The 18,630-nt window shown below is 29.8% G+C and overlaps 1 protein-coding gene across 1 annotated transcript in view; it reads left to right on the forward strand.

Annotated features, from left to right (window-relative positions):
* The first annotated feature begins 902 nt into the window (after window positions 1-902).
* Window positions 903-18,630, forward strand: part of LOC106680164 (titin homolog) — a 70,343-nt gene continuing 52,615 nt past the window's right edge. Inside the window, exon 1 of the mRNA XM_067045701.1 lies at window positions 903-1,120. Coding sequence (XP_066901802.1) covers window positions 903-1,120 — 218 coding nt within the window. The remainder of the gene's footprint in view (window positions 1,121-18,630) is intronic.

Here is an 18,630-nt window from a genome sequence, read left to right on the forward strand (position 1 = left end):
TAATTTAAGATTTGCTTCCAATTTAGTTTTAAAAAGTAATAAATTTTGGCCTAATATAAATGAAAAAAAAATCTTTTAGCTTACGTAATTTTAGCAGTAATATGACATATGTTTTTAAAAAGAAATATTTTGTAAAATACTAATTTATATATTTCAAACATGAAGGCCTGAGAAAAATAATATGTTTTAGTCAAAAACAGCTGAGAAAAAGAAAATAATTAAAAAAAAAATGTAGTAAATACTACGAGTTGTATAAATGAAAATGTATTTTAATTATGTGACGGCTGGAGAGGAATATGTTAGAAAATGTCTATGAAAAAGAACCGAAATAGCAAATATGTTTATTAGTGGAATTTAAATATAATAAAATTGTTAAAAAATGTTAATTTATATTAATAAATGTTGGTTTAATGTGTTTCTAATGGTTTTTCCACAATAATTTTTATCGATACTTAATAGTTTAATATAATAGTTTTTCTATTTGGAGTTAGTTTTGTGATAGAATCCGAATCATTTTATCCAATAAAAGTATTTAAATTTTTCAGTCCAAAATTTATACCCCAATAACTCCAAATCTCCCTCACAAGTTAGCAACATTACATACAGGTTTTCCTATTTCAAAAGTTACCAACTACTTACTTACTACACATACATGATCAGAACCCTCGGGAGCGACATTATTCACAGGAGGCTGAAAAGGAGTTGGATGTTGGATCTCCTCACCTTACTAGAAATCGCTGCATCGGGATAACTGAAATATTGTTGAGTATTAAATTAGTTAATTACTATCCTGCTATATTACTGAATTATTACAGTGTGGGGCGATTAACTACGTTTTTGAAATGTGAAAATAAAAAAAATGAAGGAAATTTAAAATAATAAAATTTTCGAATGATGTTTTTATGGGATGTGGAAGACAGAAGTGCTATATAGAAGAGCCGGTGACGTGGGAAGTGGGTCGCTATTATTGCGGGGGTCCGTGGAGGGGAGGATCGGCGGCCAGTGGGTGGCCTCCCCCGCGGCCGAACAGACCATGCCCTCAGGAGATGGGAAGTAAGTGCTGCAAGTGCAGCACCGAGAAGGCTATCGTCTCCAACTCGTCTGTAGGTTCATGCCCGAGGTAAGTGTACGCTGTATCGCAAGGAGTGAACTGAAGTACTACTGTGTCCTAGTGTGTGTCTTAAGGAGGTCTGGCACCACCTCTAGTTGCGACAGTTGTTTACTCTCGGTTTAAATTAGTACTAGCTTATAATGGATCCATGGATCCTAGTAAATTTAGAAATGAATGTGAGGGCGTTTGTGGGGCAACATAATATTTTTGGGTGCATTCTTTTAATTTTAGTGATGAAGACATCCAATGGTTATGAATATAGGTTATATCTTTGACGTGAAAAAAATTGAATGGTCAGTGTGGTGTTAGCTTTCAACAGTCCCATATTTTTTCTGTTCATATCCATAACTGTTTAATGATAAAAACATTTTAAAAATTGGTATATCAGTATTGATAATGACATGTGTTATGTTTTTAAAATATTTAATATAGCAGTATCCAATGTACCTGATGATTGAACCCACATATACAGTAACGAAATAACCTACTTTTTGACAAATTAAATTTACAAACTACATCGATAATTCTTTCGAGAATTTTCGTAAAATTTCGAAATTTCGTAAAATAAACTAAAGACACAGCGTTCCTCTATTTCATTATTGGATATAGATAAAGCCTTGGGTTTCTATTATGAAAGAAAAAAAGATCGACATAGCTCATAAAATTACAAATAAAAAAACAACTTCAATTATTAATAAAAATAATAAACAAATATTTCATTCTATTTTGAACCGCATTCAGTTTCCTTCAAAATTCAAACTCCTTTGGTAGTTTAGTTGAATCCACGGTTACCTACTTGGCTACCTAGTTTGGCCTCATTTTCGATCCTAGGAATTTTGATATTTATATTTCATCCTCCAAATCAATTTTTTCTACCTCAGTACGGAATAGAATTATTAGGTGGTCTCTATAACTATGTAATATGTTAGGTTTACAACTATTTCTAAAATGCTTTAATCATAAATTCGTGACTACTATTGCGTATATCAAATTTGTTACGTCATCTATATCATTACCTTCTTGAATGGTAGAAGCGTGGGAGGAAAGTCTTTCGTTTTTGGCTTACACTCGCAGCTGATCGTTGCCAATCATCGGAGAAGCTATCGAAAGTTCTAAGTGCTATTTTCTAGTGCTGCACTTAACGAAGAGTCCATGTCACGGAGATTTTTCCACTAGTTGTTAAGCACAATATCACAATGGACTTATTTTAATTTTCGCTTTTTATAACCTGTTATTCAAGACACATTAAGTATTGTTGAATATTTTTTGTAAATTCACAGTTAAGGTTCAAAGAAAAATATTTGAGATTTTAGTAATGGGAGAATGGTTATTACTATTCAGTTAGATTTTACAGTTGCCATGATTCACATCTTGATATTACCTATTCATTTGATCTTTGTATTTCTTAAAAAAAGAGTGCTTACTGTAGATTTAAATTGGTTCAATTTAATTTTAAACCTAGGAATATTATATATCCTCTCGACTTTCGTAAATAACCCAAGGTCTCAACGAGAGTTGGCCCTAGTCTTGTTATCAGCTCCATCTAATATAAAATCTATCTGTATTTAAATGTTGCATTAAGTAAAACCGCTTATAATTATCATTTTATTGTACGGTTCAGATTTTTATTGATAAGTTTTATTTTTGTGGGTTAATGATAATTAATAGCTATTTAGTTAATAAGATGTTCACCATTCAAACTTCGACTCATACAACCATTTTTTTTTATTAAATACCTTTTTTTTAATCACTCAATTCCCCGTAGTTGTTTTTTTTTAAACTGTGTAAAGGCCCAGTCCCACCAACAGAATTTCTTGTAATAGTTGTACTATTGAAACTCTGGTGCAGTATGCTAGTATTTGCTCACATAATGACAATAAACTTAGGATGACTAATAAAAATTGATAATTAAATATCATGAACATCTATCAGAAGTACAGGCTGGAAGTTTCATACAAAATTGATGGTATGAAGTTATGGTGGGAGATAGTTAACAACTATCACGTAAAATTTGATAGTATCACAAAACTGGCATTATACCAAATGAATGTTCATAATCGTAATTAATGCGACAGTTACTGTTACTGTCACCAAGAAAGTGCTATTTTAGTCATTATACCAATACTAGATGTTTTTCAACACCCTACCAAACTATCAACAAACCGTCAGGCGCCATGCGTTGTATTGGTTTTCTGTCCTAAATTTTGCATCCCACATAAATCTGATAGTTTGTTAAAAGTTTGAATCCTGTAGGAAAATACCTTACATCGACCCTATTTCCCATGGTAAACCTAAAAATGAAGGGTCCTTCATAGGGAACTTGGTCATGAAGGGAACTTCAATAACAGAATCATTATTATATTTCTTTGCTATCGGTTTGAGCTGAGACCAAATTTATGCCTCTGAATTGATTAAATATGACATTAGTTATAATTATTGATTATTTCAAAATTAATTCAATACTGAATTGGTATAAGCCACAAGTATTAAACCAGAAAATCCCTTATTCACAAAATTGTCGCTTGTATCCTTTGGTTTCTCATCCATTCTATTAGTATCCTAATGTAGATGCATTCTTTCATAGAACAAGATAAGTAACAAATTATTGATTATTGATAAAATACTAGTAGAGAAGGGAGGTCTTGTTTATGAAATTGTTATAAAATACCAGTATGTTAAATGATTTAAAGCGATTAATATAAATGTATAACTGCTACTAATTGACAACTCTTAATAAGTAGATTACTGTGATTTTTTTAAATTTATCGCTGTAAGAAGTGAAAGTTTATGCTAAATTTTGTGATATTAATCGTTTGATATATTTATTTTAAGACAGTGTAAAGGTTGACTTAATAGACAGTAAATGAAGGTCTTACCTTGGATACATCAGATTAAGGTATGATAATGTAAATGTAGTGTTATTGTTAGAGGATAATTTGATGTAAAAAAAAAATCAATAATTTAATGTCTTTTTGATAATCTAGGGCCATTGGGCGAAACGTTGAAGAAAACCAGTGAAAGTTGTGATAAAGTATGAAAAGAAATTGAGTAATTTTAATGAATACGTTTATAATGTTAACATGTTTATCATTCAAACAGCAATCACTGACCACTTATTGGTTCCAATATTATTATTTTAAAAGAATCCTAAAGATTCTTTCTGTAATCAATGAATTCAGCCTACAAACTTCCCATCATGGCTTCATATCATACTTCTGTTTTCAAAAAATCTTAATGTAAAACTACATTTTACAATAGATTGCCTCATTTATTCTTACGATTAATTATAAGAATAAATACCGAATACTATGTATATTTATATAAATATTAAGGAATTGTAATGATATAATAGATAACAATTTATTAATATTTCATAAATGGAAGATGGTCCGTGTTCGGTTAAATGAGACTCAAGCAGTAATGACTATTTTGATTGAGCAAATGAATGTATACTGTTGTAATTTTAAATTTGCTTCTTACTTATGTTAAGTGTTTGTATCTTTTTTAGCCCTGACGAAGCCATGTAACGTGGGACGAAACGTTGGCTCAATTAAAATTACTATTTGAGTTTCATTTGACCGCACCCGGCCATATTCCATTTATTACTACACACGATCAATCAGCGATCTTCCAGTATTAATATTTCAAATTTAATTAGTAGTTAAAGCTATAAGTAAATAAAGTTTTTTAAATTATGTATTGGGAGCCTCTACTTGTGTATTCTTTATTCTTGGAGACCGAAATGTCAATAGCGCTTTTTGATTTGAGTAAGAACTTTTAAGTAACGTGTAACATATAAATTCAGTTTTCTTAGATGTTAAGAAGAGTAACTGTGTTTGTTGAATGCTATTCTCTGTTGAAAGTAATGGTCTTATATTTTATTTTAGTACCTTGACAACAGAATGCGTTTATTTTTGTTCACAATTAGCAAGTGTGAAGGGCATTTTTTATACTCGTATCTGTCACGCTTCCTGTTTTCCACACTCAGTTTGATGTATCTGGTTTGTTCAGAAAATGCCAAATATCTGATTGTTACCATAACTGTACCATTTGGGAGTTATTAACTTTTTTAAATGTTGTATCACTTGTATTTTACTAAAAACTTGTATCGATGTAAATAGTAATGTAAAAGTATCGATAACAAAAATAAAATATAAATAAATATATTTATTATCACACGGCATACGCATAGCAATTTTGCTCCAAGTACCAATACTAATACCAAAATTGATATTACCCATACTTTTCTACAAAAATTCCAAATAATTTTTCGTTGATTCTCAATATTTTTTTTGAAATTGTTAAAATTTTTTATCTTTTAAAACTGACATCATTTTATTAAACTATTTTTAAAATTAGTATATGAGGCTTTTAGTAGTAATAGTCTTATTTATAAATATCTAACGTATGTGTTCTTTGATTGATATTTTATACTAATTTAAAAAAAAATAAAACTTGAAAATTATTATCAGGTTAGGTATTTATGCGTCATTCTCACAGAAAATAGTTTTGAATTCCATTTTTCAATGGATTTCTGTATGCGTGTATGTGAGTTGTATCAAGAGCCTAGCTCAAAAACAAAAAATCGTACGAAAGGGAAATTACGTATCTAAGGCGTGATGTGGCAGCAACTTTAACGATAAACTCGACTGACGGAAAATGGCGCTTCATAGAATAAATTTTTCCAAATTTTATTGAAAAAGACTTTAACATTATAATTAAACTCGGTATGTCAAAGTACAATGGAATGGTATTCAATATCAGGTTGGTCTTAACCACATTAGAATAGTCTGGTAGGGTTCAAATTCGTATTTTCGAAAACATATTCCTCTATAGTACTTTCAATTTTGTTTATTTATAAAAAATAAAACAGTTTTTATCGTTAGCAATAATACACTATGCACAAATTCAAAATATTAAAGAATTTCACGAATTGCTGAAGGTAAAATTGACAAATCCGATTCGAACGGGAAATCCGCTAAAGCATGAACTTTTATAGCGAGTTCCTATTTTTTTTTCTTAAAAAATAAAACTGGAGTTAGTAAAGTTTTGAAATATAATTAACGAAAAACTAAACTGATGGTATCATTTTGTCGAATCTTACTATGGGGATGTGGTCGTTGGATAAATCTTACTTTTCAAATATTAAATTAATTACATACAGGATATGATTTTTTTCTTACATTGGTTGTTATTGTAACTTTATATAATGATTTGTTTTAAATATTTTAAAATATATATCATTTGCTTTTATTTTTCTTTAATAGTCATACTAGAAAATATTTATAGAACAGTATTTTATATTTATATTTTATACTACGTCTCATCCATATGTGATATGACAATTATCAAGACGGTATAAATTTAAAGTAATAATAATTATATGGTTTCTTGTGTTTATTGTAAGAGAAAACTGAACTGTGAATAATAAGTATATAAAAAGTGTACCAAATGTTATATGAAAATTAAATCAAATATAAGGTTAATCTAAACTTGAAAAACCTGATAGCAGTTTTTACTTTTAAATTTAATAAATACTACAATAGGTTATATTTATACCAACAATACCTAATTGTTAGTTTTAGATATTAATTAATTTGGGAAAAATATAATAAAGAAAACAAGAATAGGGTTACTGGGCGTACACGAATACTTTTTGTTTTTAGTCAATGGGAATGCCACTCTGGACTGAGAAGACGGACAGATATAGGACTCCCATTATAAGATTTACGGATTCCTGAAGACCAAAATATATCCGCTGGTAGAGATTCTTAAAAAATTTATTTTCGTTGTTCCAGAATAAACACATTTTGAAATATTTCGGGAGCGCTTTTGCGTAGTTACTTTTACTATCCTTTTAATTATTCCTTCATAGTACGAGTTTTTAATAGTGGATTATACTAGTGATTTTTTAAAAATAGTTTTGTTTAATAATCTAGTAGTGTTAAAACCATGTTAAAACAAAAAAAAATGCAATAGATAAATATATATGTGCTTTTACAAAAAAAAAAAAAGGTTACTGTATTGATCAGTATAAATTCCTCTCCATTTCTATTTGGTGCATAAGGAAAAATAAATTTAATGTTTTAATTATTTATTTAAAAGTATAATTTTTTGCCATTTGAAAAAAAATATAGATACATGAATAAAAATAAGAAAATGTTATGGATAATTAGATATTATTAGTCTGTTTTATTAGGAAGGTGTAATTATTATATTGTATCATGATTAAATGTTTTGAAGTAGCTTTTGGTGGATAAGAATCGGCAGGTTTAAAATTTTAACTATAATATTAATTTAAAGTAATATGTGTTTTCGATGCATTTTATAGGTAAATAGAATGTTCAAATTTAATTAAACACGATTTATCGACAAGATTTTTGTAATTTTAAATGTGACATTCATAATATTTTAAATTTAAATATGTATGTAAATTAGTATAGTTCACAGTTTGTAGGATGTCCAATATTATTTTTAAAAAATATATATAGAAATTACATTCTGTACAATCATATCCTTCAGTGGGGATAAGAGGGCATTCCAGCCTATATGATGTCGTCGAAGGAATTTTTAGCTGTTCGATATGTACTGTCCTACTCTTTTCAGGTTCACGCAAACGCAGATAATGTGGTAAAGGTGTCATTAGCAGTCATCGAGTCATTTCTAATCGGGCCATCCTTTAGACAATCCACACAATTGCAAAGTCATACATTATATTTACATTAATAATTATTGCAGTTTTACTTTATTTTCTATTTATGGCTGATGTTTGCGTGTATAATATTTAAGTGCATAATTTGATATAATTAACTTTATTTTTGTATAATTTTTTTTAATTGATGACTATTATCTTATTTAATTTTTTTTTAAAGTTTTAAATTCTTTTAAAATTCATCCCAGATACAGGGTTTTAGACCCCTGATCTGATATGATTTTTGAACTCTGTAAATTGCGCCAGATGTTCTGGTGTTTACATAGATGTTTGTTTGACTCATTTACGTTTGTTTGTTTGAGCTTTCTCTGCTATTAAGATACATTTATTTCTTAATCCTGTGTTCCTACAACTACTTATTTTTGTTAAAGGTGTTTCTCAGCTCTATTATTTATTTAATTGAGAATATTTCTTTTAAGATAGAACTAATCCTTTGTTTAGAACTAACCTACTTCATTTTAAATGTCGGTCTGTTGCAAAAAAGTAAATAAGTCAAACAAACATTTAAGTTGGTACTAGAATATCTGGCGGGATTTTACATGCCCTATCAAAATTATATTGTTTGCTAATGATATAGTACTTCTGGTATCGTAGTAAACCTCTTGATTTTATCGAATAAAAGCTTAATGAAGCATTGAAAAAATCAGTAGTTAGTCAAGAAATAGTGGAAAAAGCCATGCATATTTGTAAAACAAACCTAACCTAAGATTATGAATGGCCGACATCTTGTTTGTAGATTATCCGAAATATCTTGACATTCAATTGCATAAAAACTTGAAGTGAATCCATCACATTAAATGTCTTAAACAAGAATGCTAAAAAAACTTGGCATCTTTAAATGTCTTTCGCACTCAAGTTGGGATGGTAACTGCATCAGCTTACTGAAAGCGTTTATGGCACGGCAAAGTAGAGTCTTTTTAAATTCTCGATTCAGTTCATAATACTGCACTAGGATATGTTTCAGGTAGAATGCGCTGAACCCTCTCTTGAGTCGAGAAGATTGTACATCGTGGCGAAATTTACTGCTAAAATAATTTTACTCCAACACCATCCTCTAAAATTTAGTGCAGAACTAGTTGAAAAGAGTAGTTTTCGGCAAACAGTAATAAAAACAGTTTCAGACCTCGGTAAGAACCTATACTGTATTCAAACGTTTCCTCACGTCTGTATACCAAATTGAATTTTTCCAAAATTCACTGTAGATATGTCCCTTGCTTCTGCCTCCAAGCTACCTATGATTCCAGTAGAGACTAAAATTTACAAACTATGTAACAAAACTAAAATTGACAAATTATGACCCCAGTACAGACTAAAATTTACAAACTATGTTACAAAACTATACTTGACAAACTAATTAAAATTAGGCAAACTATGATCCCAGCAAAGACTAAAATTTACATTCGATGCCACTTCTCACCTGGTGTATCTAAAGGACAGGGTGACCCTGTGACTCAATGGATTATGTAGGATAGGGGGTGCATTTTGGGGCCTCAGATACCCTACAACGATGACCATATATAAAGGTGTGATCTTGGGATTCTGAGGTACGCTTCCCCTGCGTGGAGCCGAAACCTCACGCAGACACAGAGAAGACTGGCCACCATTCAAAGACTGGCTCTGCTGAGGGTCACGAAGACATACAGAACGGTGTCACATGAGGCAGTGCAAGTGCTGGCCGGAGCGATACCCCTGGACCTCATCCTCAGGGAGGATGTCCTTAAATATGAAGTTAAGAGGCAGGGACTAGAAGAGCTGCCGGAGGAGTTTTGTTACGTAGTTTGTAACGGCTTAAATCGGTCGGGTCGGGTTGCAACGTCTTTCTAATAGCCAAGGGAATTCTCTCAAACACAGGTAGGTAGCGCTGCTTGAAATTCTTAGTAACACCTACCTGTTGAGGGTCTACAATTATCTTGTTGTAAGACTTTGTGAACTTGATCTAAAAGTACTTTTTTTGTGCGATGATTCCTATTATAAAATGTGTAGTTACTTAATTGTAGTACTACTTACCCCACGATGAAGTATTTACATCTGCAAAGTTGTATAATTTGTTACGAAAGGAAAGTATTACTGCTATAATTTCGAGAAACACAACCATCTGGAGGCCAAAAAAAAAAAAAAAATCTGGAGGCCACACTAACACTACAACTTAGTGTAAGTCCAAACTAAGATTAACCACGACCAGTCACAACATGTACGCTACGACAGAAAACACCCTGTAGTTTACACTGACAATCACCCTATTCCACAAAAAAACACTCTAACTTATTTAGGACTCGCCTATGACAGAAGGTTGATATGGGCCCCACACGTCAAGACAAAACGTAAAACATTAAATTTTCTACTGAGACAATTATATTCCATTCCACACAGATGTTCTAAATTATCCCTCAGACAGAAACATAACGTAAAGAATTACTTACTAAAACCCATATGGACATACGCCTGCCAAATTTATGGACCTGCTAAAAAGACACAAATTCAGAAAATGCAAATTTTCCAATCGCAATTTTTAAGACTGACAACGAACTTACCACTCTAAGTTTCAGACGAGACCATTCATATATACCTACGCATCCCGGTTGTGACGGACCACATTCATATGACTTACAAAAGGCTTCGCAACATACAACATGGACGTTTCAATAAATTTATACGACAGATGGCAACACATGACATCTCTGACGTAGCTTGGCATTTCAGGGGTTGGATGCAGGACCTCCTAGTGTAATCAAATAATTTACTTAACGTCAGGAGAATGCACCTCTGGGTGCTGTCTCCCTCTGCCAACTCATGCCATGCCTGAATAGTACAGTTCATTTGGTGGTTGTAAACTAGATTTACAGGTGCTAATTAAAAAAAAGTAAAGATAAGAAAAGTATTACAAATCGTAGATAGAGTATTATAGATAGATAGAAGCGTAAAATAAATTTTTTTTCACATACATTTTTTAAAAATTACTGAACAAATTTTTGACAATGAATTTTTGTTCGTCTGTCAAACATACGATATAATATATAACTTGTTGTTTATCAATTATAATAAAAAATATCCATATAGTCTCACACTTTTAATTTCCTTGTAACCCCTACGTGTCGGCCATTGCGGCCATTCTCAGGGATCTTATTTATAATAGCATAGCTAATATTGTTATAAAAATGTTGCAGGCTATATAAAATGTTTTGCCTTTGTTAAATCGTATCTTAGTCAGTAATTTCTTCTTATTACAATTTCACTTATTCAACTTCTATTCAGGTTACACTGTCTATTTATTACAAGTATTGTTGTAAAAGTGATAGATACAGAAGACAGTAGAAGCTAAATAGAATTAGATTAAGTGAAATTGTAACAAGAATAAATTATTGTCTAAGATTAAATTTGTCAAAGGTAGAATAGCCTGCAACATTTTGATAACAATGTTAGCTGTGATATTATAAATAAGTTTCTTAAGAATGGCCAGAATGGCCGAAACGTAGGAGTTACAAGAAAATAAAAAGTGAGCCTTATGGATATTTTAATTCCAATTACAAAATACAAAAAAGTCTTACATAAATTTATTTTATATGTACTAGTTTATACTAAATTTTATTCGAAATTATATATAAGAATTCTTAAATATTACCATCTTTTCACCAATCAATTCCTATAGTTACAACTTGTTTTTAAATAAATATATAATTTTTTATAATCTGGGTCATTCAGAACTTTCAGTTTCCTACAGGTTTAGTTGTTGTTTCCCTAAAAATCACATTCTAAATTCCTTCAATATTAGACGAACTGCTGTAATAGGAAACGTATTCTCCTGTATATTCATGTTACATAAATAATTACCACGGTTGGTAATTATAATTAATGAGCTCATCTTGCTTTAAAAATTGATCGAATAAAACAGAGATTATACTCTTTCTCCTGGATAAAACCACTGTTGTAGTCTAATTTAGAATATATTTTGTGGTACTCTGATGATATTGAAATGAATTCATTTGTTTTCTCTTAATTAATCCTGTCCATTAAATCATTTTTATGTGTTTTGATTCCTTTGGTTTCCCTTATTAGAATAAAATGACAAACTATCTATCAATATTCCTTTTTACCATCATCCAAGTTCTTTCCAATGATTAATTTAGCTATTGTATGATGAATTTGCAGCACTTTAATTATATACTCAATATATACTTTTAACGTATAAGTAAATAGATTATTAAATCCTGTTTCCAGATATATCATATAGTTGGGTTATTAAGTACTAATTTTTTAGTATAAAATAAATCTTCATTTATCTTTCAAGCCCCTACCAAATTACTCCTAATGTGGGAAGTGCGTGCTTCCTTAGTGTTGTTAGTCACATCCTAAATATATCATTGGAATGTTTTTCGCGTTAAATTAAGGTTCCAGTATTGATATTTTAATATAAGGTTAGTTCTGTTAATGGCCAGCTTCTTCACTCAAGTTTCGAGTGTATGCGGCTCAAACTCCCTCACTCCGTTTCCATTGGCCCTCAATATTAGTGACGCTGCTGGGATAGAAGTGCAGGGATCTCTCGGAGACCTGCCTTGCTATCCACTCGGGGGGGGGGGGAAGGGGTAGCAAGGCTTGACTCGGAGTTTACCTGCAGAATATAAATATTTAATACAGGTGCGAATGTGTTTTTTTTTTTATTGTTACTTAACTTTTATTGTCCTTGTCTAGTCTATAATTTTTTTTATTTTATTTTTATTATGTGATTATTTTTATTTTATCATACTTTTGATATTGGTTTATATTTTTATTTATTCAAGTCTAGATAGTATTATCTTTTATTTATATATTTATTTATTGTTATCAATATTTTAAATTTGAATTTTTAATTCAGTGAGTACTATTATTATTATTTACATTTTTTTTTTTCTGTTTATATATATAATGTATGAGTATTTCAATACTAATACTTAATGGCTTTAATTTGAGTCAGATTGTATTAATTCTCTACAATAAAATAAATAAAATAAAAAAATATATATGGTTGGCTTCAATACTAAATATTCTGATTATGAATCATTTTCAATAACATTTATGTTTATTGGTGCGTTGCGGTCTTCTCTGTAATCATAAATTGAGTACTTATTAATAATATTCTACGAAAATCATTTACTCTCTTTACGATCATAGGTATTAAACATAAATAATAATCTCGTCCTCTGCTAGAAGAAAATTTTATTTGACTACTGTCAAACCCCCGTGGTGGAAATATGAACAGCAAACAGGAGTAGCACTGGCAGTATAGATCAGTAAGTGAAAGTGTTAGTGTTAGGAGTTATTTGTAAAATACTAAAAATGTCAAGATGTCTCTTAGTTGAACCAACATTTCCTTGGAGAATTTCCAGGGCTGTGACGTTTCTATCTTTAGCATGAGAAAGGGATCTAGTCCTCAACTGCAACCGTTGCATTTTACGAATTCTTTGCAATAAAAGATTTTTTATTATTATTGTTTTGAATAATAAGCTACAATAAGCATTTTCATTGATTTATTACGTATAGGCGAACTTGCATTTGAAGTTTATATAATATAAATATTTTTTCACAAATCTTTATCAATTAATTTGTTAACTAACTTCTTATTTGCTTTTTCTTCATTTTCATTTCATTCACTGGAAAGTTTTATTTGTTTTGTGTTACCTCCTAAGCACTCTTTGGGACTGGAGAATTATGTATTAGTTATTTTAGGAAGAGTTAAAAAATCTTCCAGATGTACAAGCAGTCAACGGAAGTCCTTTTCTTATTATTCACGTGATTAAATTAAAACCTATTAATAAGCAGACATTTTTATACCTAATTGTTTTTTAATAAGCGAGTCATTAATTTTGTCCCCAAACTCTCAACTTAACGCATTTATGAATCATGTATTTTTTTTTATGAAAAAAATTGTTTCTTGGTGATCGTCGGCAAAAACAAATATTTATTTGTAAATTACCTGAATGTATTTAGATTTAGATGACGTTAAAAAATGATATAAATTGTCGATGAAATTTATAAACAGTTTAAAGGAAAAATCAAAGTTATAATTCGAAATTCAATATTTTAAAAAATAATGTATTTATAGTAGCACTTATGAAACGACACATTAAAAAAAATTGATTTGTTGATAAAAAAGAAAATAATTAAAAAAAATTAATTAAAATTAATATTAATTATTATTAACTATCAGTGAAGACATAGTTTTTTTTTAGCGAAAATTAAAATGACAACAATATAATAATACGATAATAACCTGATTTAGCAATAATATCTGATTGGGATAATGAAGTACTGTTATTAAACTATTTAATTACTTATACGATTAAAGTTTCTAAGAGTAGCAAAGTAGAAATTTAACCTTTTGGGACGATTGCACTAATCTCCGGTAAAATCCAAATTCGAAATTAATTATTTCAAATTTTTGAATTTCCCGTTATTTTCCCTAGATGGTGGATACATCTAAATTCATAGGTTACCTGAAACTGAGATGACTGCTCTCCGCAATTCTTATCGCCAATGTTATAGATTATGGGTCCAATTAAATTTAAAATTAATTCAACAACCGCTATTGACAGTCGAAACCACTAAAAAATTCTTAAATCCGACCACTGGTAAAAAATAATTTGCTCTAGGATGGAATACTTTTTCTTTTCATTATTACCTGAGCAACTAATTGTTTGATGTCTTCGTAGTCTGTCAAATCGTTTCGATCAAATCTATTTAATTGAATTTGGAAAAGAACGAAATAGTACAATAACCAACATATAGCATACAGCATATAGCATAACCAACTGGAACTATGGATGTTTCCTTTTATTGTTATCTCCTTAAACGTATATTTTCTTTAAATTTCCGTTTTACCGCTTATCATTGGCCGATAAAATTGACCGCTGAATTTGGAGATTAACTTTTGTGGTACAACAGATAATTATTGATTTTAACCGAGGTTTAAGAAATCATAAGTTTAAACTGTGGTGTAATAAATGGTGTAATCGGCCCTTAATGTTTGAATTGAGTTGGAAGTAGTTTTCAGTATTTTCGTCTTGAATTTTATGAGTTAATTTCTTTGTGTTACCGACATATCGCAGTCTGACTAGGAAAATGGAAAACTCTAAACATAGAAACTCTCTACATTAAACTAAAACTATAGAACTGGGAAACTCTCGAAATAGTTGTAATTTTTTTAATTATTTATTGCTATTTACAGCTGTATTTACATACAAACACATTAAGTAAATTTGATGTAAGATCAAAATGGAGTAATACAGGCTTGTAGAGAAACTGCCCATTGGTAGCACTCTAATGACGTTTTTACATTAGTAGGTCTCGTGGTCTTCTTTTCAGGCGCCTCGGAGGATTATCAGGAATAGAAGAGGAAGCAAGGTTAGAAACTACAGGATTTGGGTGGTTAGAGAGTTTATAGTGGAAGGAATGGTTTCTGGTTCGGGCTAGATCGGTTACATATGGAACATCATGGTCTTATTGTATAATTTTATTTGTGACAAAGTAAGGAGCATACAGGATTTTACGAAGAATTTTGGACTATAAGGATTGGATACGAGAGGAGTTCGAAGGTTTAGTGAATTATAATAATAAAGCAGATGTATTTAAGTTTGAACAGGCGTCATTGGACTGATGCATGTAGACAGCTATTTGTGGTATATGCCATTAAAGACCTTTTGTTCGTCAAGCTTTTATCATTATTATGTTATTTCTTATCTAATATGTACTCTTTTTGGATTTAAAACATAATCCTTTTAACATATTTTTTGTTTACACAATCAATCTCTGTCAGTTAAGTAAAAACGCTGTTATTTGTTATTGTTGTTAAGACTACTATTTTGAATATAAGCTTTTCTAAGTTTTTAAAAGGTTTACCAATTTTTTCAGGTAGTTGGAATTTACGTATGAGATTTAATTTTTATTTGGAAGAAATACATCGGAAAGTATTTTAAAGAAAATTAAATTGAAATTTAGACGAGCTTCCATGTGGACTTCAAAAATTGAAAAAATGTTGATTGTTAACTAGTTCTGCTTCTTTAATTTAATTAATACCAGATCGACCTTGTATATATTGCCTTACATGATTAATGTAATAGGAACATTTTTTTTTTCAATTTACAATGTTATGAATAAAAAAAAAATTAAGATAAAATAAATAGATTAAAATAACAATTCTTAATAAAAGATAAAAGTAAATTTAATAACAATGACATTTGTGAATTTAAAAAAATAAATTATTGACTACTAATGGGAAAAAAAGAAAGTGAATTTAAGAAAAAGATGAATAGAAAAAAAAAAGTTAAGATAAAATCAAATCTTGGAGTGACACAAACAGAACTGATAAATATAGAACTTATATATAGAACAGTATGTCCTGCAGCAGTCTTCGGGTTGTGGTTGGGTTCCCAAGTTGTAGGTCACTGCTCCTTTAACTGTTGGTAACTGGGAGTGGAACTTCAAGAACTTTCTTTTGATATAATCTATTGTCCTTTTGATATAATCTATGTCCTCTATTGTCTCTATTTGCAATTACTGATGCAATTGGCTGTTTCCGCTTCTTAGTACTCCTATATAAACTGTCAAAATTGGCAACTGGTTGAAACCAACATTGGAAAATAAAAGAGTAATAATCAGCATAAGATCAGTTTGACATTCTCAAGTTTCAACTCTTTATGTTTGTAAATGTTCATTTAAAGCTCAGAAAGAAGGGGGCATAATTTTAATATAGTTGTTATTTTTTAATCTAAATATCATTTAACAGTTCCTATTAAAAAAAAAAAAAAAAAAAAAAAAAAAGCCAAAGATTAACAGATTGGTAACTTGTAATTTACTCAAATTAAGATGACGGGTTGTTACGTAATATTAAATTCTCAAACTATTTAGAATTCTTTTGTTTTATTGTTCACGCCGTTTGCAGGCCAGCTTTAAAAACTTAAAAGATTTGCTGCTTTTGGCGATTTTTGGAAAAATAATAAATATAAAGTTTATATTGTATTCTAGATACAATTCCATTGAAAATCCCTGAGATTTTATTTTTTATACAGTTTTTAATATTTAGAGCTAATCTTCAGTCAAAATTATTTGGTAAACAATTACTCTATGCTACAAGCTATTGTCAACCCGGAATAAGCAAAAAAATCTACTACTAATTGGTTGATTGTTTCTTGAGGAAGTGTTTTTTCTCTAATTGAGACGATTTACAAACTACGTTCGGAATTTAATTCACGAGAGATCTAGATGGAAAACTGAACTGAACCTGACGTGTGTGATCGAAAATAGTTTAAACGAAAACAGATTTCATCGTTCTTAAACGAAAACGACACTGAAATCTTTTTTTCGATTCCCAGAGTTTATCTGAGGAATTTTCCCTTCTTTCTTGAAACATCCCCCTCTTTTGTAGTCCGAGATAATCCTTTTCTGATGATCTGTGCCGTGTTACATGTTTATTAAGATATCAAAGGTGGAATTCACGATAAAAAATATTTTGATCTGGAATAAATAAAGCGTTTTGTAGTGTTTCTAGACATCAGTCGAAAGGATGGACCTAAACCAGATGAATTAATAGGTCAGTAAACACGTTATTCGTTTCTGAGTGTGATCTTATTGGTCATAGTAATTAGGATTTCGAATATAATTTAAAAATTTCATTTGTAATACTTAATTGAATAAAAATAAATTATTTAAGATAGTTAATTAACATAATAGTTAATATGAATAGTGCTGATTTGACAGTCACCCAGTGCGACAAACGTGTTAAATAAGTCTTGCAAACGATAAGATGAAGTTGTTGTTGTTGAGTTTTTGCTTAAAGGCGTAAAACCCTCTGGTCATCAACGCCTATGGGATGATAAAATTTAAAAAAAAATAGAATAAAATAAAATAAGTAAATAAATAAAAAATAAAAAAATAAAAAAAAGAGAAATAATTAAAAAAAAAAAAAATAAAAAAAAAATAAAAAACATAAAAAGAGGAGTTATAATTTATAAAGAAGGCGATGTGCTTTTAAAAATTCAAACACTCGTGCAATTTTAGCTTTCTCATCTGCGAGAGTTTCGGATAAATTTGGGGTCAGTCCTATCCTGTTTATTGTTGGCAAATAGTGAGTACACTCTTCGAAAATATGTCTAATCGTGAGAATGGACTGACAATATTTGCACGTTGGAGGTGGCAGTTTTCTGATCATCATCACTTCAAGATGAAGTGAATAACTCTTCCATATTAACTTTATTTTAATTTATTTTATTCATCCATCACCAAATTTTTCGGGCCATCACCCCCTCATCAGGCACTCATAACATTATTATTTTCTATAATTTCAAATAATATAAATTAATCTGGCCTTCTTATTTAGTCATATATATATATATATATAAATCACAATAGTCGATATTACTGCCTAATAATATTAAAAATACTAACTTCTTACATAGAATAAGGAGAAATTAATTATGACTACTGTGATTTATATGTATAAGACTATATAAAAAGAAGAATATTAATTTATATAATTTAAATTACAGGAAATAATAATGTATGAGTGCCTGATGATGGGCTGAAGACTCTGAAACGTTGTAATGGATGGATTAAAATGAAATAAAAGAGTTTTATGGAAGAGTTAAATAAACCTAAATTATTGAGATATTATTGCTTTATTCTCGACAATACAGTTTTCACAGGAGGTTGTGTATTCAAAACTGAGTTCCAGCCACTTTTTTTTTTTTTTTTTTTTATATCATTAACACCCAGATATACATATAGCATACCTCCTATATGTATGTACCAGATATTCAATAACATCATTATAGGAGGGTAT

Source organism: Halyomorpha halys, unplaced genomic scaffold (assembly GCF_000696795.3).
Source record: "Halyomorpha halys isolate HHAL.00 unplaced genomic scaffold, Hhal_1.1 Scaffold249.1, whole genome shotgun sequence".
NCBI lineage: Eukaryota > Metazoa > Arthropoda > Insecta > Hemiptera > Pentatomidae > Halyomorpha > Halyomorpha halys.